We start from the raw sequence: 5,889 nt of genomic DNA, 5'->3' as shown, positions 1-5,889 counted from the left end.
TNACGAATACAGGAACAAAATGATCTCTAGTGAAGAACTACTATTAGGTTTGAAAGTTTCATCACCAAAACACAAAAAACGCGAGAAAGTANTTAAAAAAAAAAAAAACAAAAAGAAAAACCACAGAGTCAAGCCGGATTCACCTTGGCGTCCAGGAGAACATGTCGACACTCGCCGTCACGCTTAACAATCATAGCTTCCCAGATTCTAAGCCAACAGACCTCAGCGGTGGAGGTGGCCTTCAAATCGGCGAGGAAGACAGAGTGATGCAGCGTATAATAACTTATCGAACACGTCTTCCTTTGTTCGATAAGAAACCAATGTTTTCCTTTTCTCTTCATGTTTTTACTTTTCTTTAAGTTTCCTTTTCCTAGTTAAGTTTAATTTCCTATTTCTTAGATTTTGCTTTCCTATAAATAGTGCTCTGAGGTTTGTAAGAGAGACACGATTGATTGAATGAATAAAGAGTTTTCTTTGCAACCGAGCTTTTGTTAAGAAGTGCATTCTTACAAATCTCAAAACTCTGTTTTACGTGCAGCAAAACAGAGCATCTCTTCTGATCTTCGTGGAGAAGATTAGGAACCAAACTTGTTTCTCTAGCTTCTCGGGAACTTGAGACTCAAGCTTTCTATCCATTACTTCCGCTCCATCACTTTTGGTATCAGAGCCTTGACGTTCCTGCCGTTATCATGCCACCGAAACAAAACAAAGACAAAGACGTTCAACATGATGACTGGGGTGAACTACGAAGGACACTACAGGAGATGCAGGTTAACATGCATACCTCGATTCAGCAGTCTCATGAGTCTTTACAACAGACTCTACGAGAGGTTATGGCAGCAATAGGTCAACAGCAACCACACCACCAACCACGCCAGCAACAACACCAACACCATCAACGCGACGAGCATGTTATTGGAGACGATGATGATATGATCGACGAGAATCCGTTCGCTCCTCTGCAAGCACAGATCAACCGGTATCAAAACTGGAATCATGGGCCAATTGTAGACAACCGACGTTGGGAAAACGGATTCAAATCCGACTTACCGGAATTTACGGGGAGTATACGTGGAGAAGAGCTGATCGACTGGATTGTGACAGTAGAAGAAATCATTGAATTTAAACAGGTGCCTGCTAATAGACAAGTTGCCCTTGTTGCAACAAAGTTTCGAGGCCAAGCAGCTTCATGGTGGTTACAATTGAAATCAACTCGTGCTCGTGAAGGGAAACCAAAGATCGCAACATGGGAAAAATTGAAGAAAAAGCTGCGTAAAACTTTTCTGCCATATAATTTTGATCGGACTATGTTTACAAGACTACAAAATTTACGACAAGGATCTCGCACGGTGGACGAATACGCCGAAGAATTCTATCTGCTAATGACACGCAATGAAATTCATGACAGTGAAATTCAGCTTGTGTCACGTTTTATTGGTGGTTTACGGTTTCAACTTCAGAATGCTTTGGAACAATTTGATCCAAACACAGTTGCAGAAGCCCATCGTCGTGCAGTTTCTTTTGAAAGACAAAGTAAATCATCATCTACTAACTGGAACTCATCTGCCAGATTACGTAACACTGCATCTCAAGATCAAACAACAAGTCAAGGATTGAACAATACAAATCCAGAAGCAGCGCGCACATCAGTTTCTAACCGTGCATCAACATCGACTGAAGAACAACCACTCCGCCGTTCTTCACGACCCAACGCATTACGCTGTTTTGGATGTGGTGAACTAGGTCATATACAAACAGCCTGTCCGAAGCAGTCAAAACGAGGTCTTTTAATTGAAGAGGTTGATCCCACTTATGATGAATATCATGATGATAATGAAGACGAGTTAGGTGACAACACAGAGCTGGAAGGCGACTCGGGTCCTCTGCTAGTAGCAAGACGAATCTGCCTCGCACCTCAAGTTTTAGAGGAACCATGGTTGCGTACCAATATTTTTCAGTCTACATGTACGGTTAAGGGAAAAATCTGCAGATTCATTATCGACTCGGGAAGTTGCCACAATATAGTTTCTGATTATGCAGTTCGCAAACTGGGTCTTGATAAAGAAGCTCATCCCCAACCATACAAGCTCACTTGGTTAAAAGAAGGAACAGAAGTACGAGTTACTCATCGTACACTGGTCTCATTCTCAATTGGAGCAATTTACAAAGACAAAATTTACTGTGATATTGTTCCAATGGATGTTGGTCATTTGATCTTTGGGAGACCATGGCAGTATGATCGAGAGACGACTCATGACGGCAAACGTAACTGTTACCGTTTGTCTTTGATAATCGTACGATTACACTCTTGCCTAGAGACCCATCGATTCCAACATCAGTGACTCAAACTACTACGCCGGTTCCAACTCTACGTACTGAAGCTTTATCAAAACCATCTTTGATTTGCTCAGTTAGTACATTTGAAGAAGAGCTACGGCAAACAGGATTCGCATTGGCTTTGCTCTCAGTTTCAGACATGACCGCAAGTTCTAAGCCACATAACATGGCCTTTTGTCCACTCCTCGACGAATATAACGATGTGTTTCCAGATGACTTGCCAAAGGAGCTACCTCCATTAAGAGATATTCAACATCATATTGACTTGGTTCCAGGGGCATCACTTCCTAATAGACCACATTATAGGATGAGCCCACAAGAACACGACGAGTTACGACGACAAGTCGAGAGTTTATTGTCAAAAGGACATATTCGTGAGAGTCTCAGCCCTTGTGCAGTACCAGCTCTATTAATTCCAAAGAAGGATGGATCTTGGCGTATGTGTGTTGATAGTCGTGCTATCAATAAGATAACAGTGCGTTACCGTTTTCCTATTCCACGCCTCGATGATCTACTAGATCAAATTGGCGCAGCGACAATCTTCTCCAAAATTGTCTCAAGAGCGGCTACCACCAGATTCGAATTCGTCCTGGAGATGAATGGAAGACAGCTTTCAAAACTCGGGAAGGATTATTTGAATGGCTCGTTATGCCTTTTGGATTATCTAATGCACCAAGCACATTTATGCGGGTTATGAATCAAGCACTTCGTCCTTTCATTGGGAAATTTGTGGTGGTCTATTTTGATGATATTCTCATATTCAGCTCTTCCTTGGACGACCATCTTGATCATCTTCGACAAGTGTTAAGTGTCCTCCGGAAAGAAAAACTATTCGCCGCCAAACAGAAGTGTCAATTTGGTACAGACCATGTATTGTTCTTAGGATATGTGATCTCTAAAGATGGCTTGTCCGTGGATAGTTCGAAAGTAGAATCCATAAAGTCATGGCCGATTCCGCGTACACTTTCAGATGTTCGTAGTTTCCATGGGTTGGCATCGTTCTACAGACGGTTTGTTGCGAATTTTAGTACCATTATGGCGCCAATAACAGATTGTATGCGTGACGGGAAGTTTGATTGGACGTCTGCTGCGAATCAGGCTTTTGAGATCATTAAGGCAAAATTGACTACATCCCCAGTACTTGTCTTACCAGATTTCTCCTTAACTTTTGAGCTACATTGTGATGCTTCAAAGCTAGGCATCGGAGCTGTTTTGAGCCAACAGAACCGACCTGTAGCATATTTTAGTGAGAAGCTAACGGGAGCACGAAGTCGTTACAGCACTTATGATATGGAGTTTTATGCAATCATACAAGCTATTAAGCATTGGAAACATTACCTTTGCCATCGAGATTTTGTGTTATTCACCGATCATGATGCTCTTCGCCATCTTGATAGTCAAGCTAAAGTTTCTGCTCGACATGCAACATGGATTGCGTTTTTACAACAGTTCACATTCAGCATTAAGCATCAGTCAGGGAAGTTAAATCGTGTAGCTGATGCCTTAAGCCGTCGTCAATGCCTTCTCACAACCATGTTCAATTCGGTTCCAGGTTTTGGGTCTTTCAGTGACTTATATGAAACTGATCCATATTTTGCTCGTATCTGGCTAGACGCACAGAATGGTCTTCATAGAGACTTCATGCTCCAAGATGGGTTCTTGTTCAAGGGGAACCAGTTATGCATCCCAGACTGTAGCCTTCGTATACGCATCCTCGACGAGTTGCACTCTGAAGGACATGTGGGACGCGACAGGACTCTTCAGCTCGTTACGGACCGCTATTTTTGGCCTTCTCTTCGCCGAGATGTTGAGAGATATATTGAACGCTGCCGTGCTTGTCAACAAGCTAAAGGAAAGGCATCTAACGCAGGTTTATACCTCCCGTTACCAACGCCTACTCAGCCTTGGACCGACATTAGTATGGATTTTGTGTTAGGACTTCCGCGTACTCAAAGAGGCAATGATTCTATTTTTGTGGTAGTAGATCGGTTCTCCAAGATGTCTCATTTTATTCCATGCAAACGAACAACTGATGCGGTCTTGGTCGCACAAATGTTCTTTCGAGAAATCTACCGCCTTCATGGCCTTCCTACCTCCATCGTATCAGATCGAGACACACGTTTCTTAAGCCATTTTTGGCGATCTTTATGGAAGATGCTCAAAACAAGCTTAGATATGAGTTCTGCCTACCACCCTCAAACTGACGGTCAAACTGAAGTCACAAACCGAGCCTTAGGGAACATGCTACGAAGCCTGGTGGGTGATAACATTAAGTCATGGGAAACAAATTTGCCACATGCTGAGTTTGCTCATAATCATGCTAATAACAGAAGCTTGGGCTATAGTCCATTCTATGTGGTTTATGGCATTGTCCCTCGAGGTCCATTGGATTTGACGACCATGCCTGACAAATCTCGATTACATGGGCAAGCAATTGACTTTGTGGACAACTTACAACTTGTTCATCAGCAAGCTCAATCACATTTAGAGGCTACCAAAAGTTCTTACAAGAAAGCTGCAGATGAGCATCGTCGCGAGGTTAATTTTCAAGCTGGTGATCTCGTGTGGGTGGTTCTCACTAAAGAGAGATTTCCAGCACATGAGTATAATAAATTAAAGTCTCGTAAGATTGGGCCTGTGGAAGTCATTCACCGCATCAACGCAAATGCCTATAAGCTTCGTCTTCCTGATCACATTCGTACTTCAGATGTCTTCAATGTCAAGCACTTATTTCCATACCATGGTGAAAACAAGGTTCCAGATTCAGGGACGAATCTTTCTCTACCCGGGGAGACCTGATGCAGCGTATAATAACTTATCGAACACGTCTTCCTTTTCTTTGTTCGATAAGAAACCAATGTTTTCCTTTTCTCTTCATGTTTTTACTTTTCTTTAAGTTTCCTTTTCCTAGTTAAGTTTAATTTCCTATTTCTTAGATTTTGCTTTCCTATAAATAGTGCTCTGAGGTTTGTAAGAGAGACACGATTGATTGAATGAATAAAGAGTTTTCTTTGCAACCGAGCTTTTGTTAAGAAGTGCATTCTTACAAATCTCAAAACTCTGTTTTACGTGCAGCAAAACAGAGCATCTCTTCTGATCTTCGTGGAGAAGATTAGGAACCAAACTTGTTTCTCTAGCTTCTCGGGAACTTGAGACTCAAGCTTTCTATCCATTACTTCCGCTCCATCAAGAGGAATTACCATTACAACTACTTGATTTTCTTAGAAAGGTTATGAATGTGAAGAAAGAACTGATCCATTTCATGGGTTCAAGCATACGTTTTAATAGTATTAAAGATTTCATGGGTTCAAGCCTAAACGTTTCTGGTTTATTGCAATCAGGAAGATGAACCAGAGTAGGGTTTCGATAAATTAATAGTTCAGTTATGGAGCCCCAAATAGCAGCCGAAAGGAAACGATTGTAAATTGTTAATATCAGGACACGCGTTCAAGCTTAGACTCTCTTAATTAGTGACGTGGCAACACCAGAGAAGAGAGTAGCTTCTATCTTATGTATTAGATTATCTCTATATCTTCGAAATCTGCATTAACT

The 5,889-nt window shown here is 41.8% G+C and overlaps 1 protein-coding gene across 1 annotated transcript; it reads left to right on the top strand.

Annotated features, from left to right (window-relative positions):
- Positions 1-689: 689 nt before the first annotated feature.
- LOC130507571 (uncharacterized) lies at positions 690-3,034 on the top strand. Its single transcript, XM_057002272.1, has 2 exons — positions 690-2,265; positions 2,412-3,034. Exons 1-2 carry the CDS (start codon positions 690-692, stop codon positions 3,032-3,034), a joined length of 2,199 nt encoding a protein of 732 aa, XP_056858252.1.
- The last annotated feature ends 2,855 nt before the right edge of the window (positions 3,035-5,889 follow it).

This window comes from Raphanus sativus, unplaced genomic scaffold (assembly GCF_000801105.2).
Source record: "Raphanus sativus cultivar WK10039 unplaced genomic scaffold, ASM80110v3 Scaffold4813, whole genome shotgun sequence".
Lineage (NCBI taxonomy): Eukaryota > Viridiplantae > Streptophyta > Magnoliopsida > Brassicales > Brassicaceae > Raphanus > Raphanus sativus.
The sequence above is the reverse complement of the archived record's forward strand: the minus strand, read 5'-3'. Positions and strand labels throughout refer to the sequence as shown.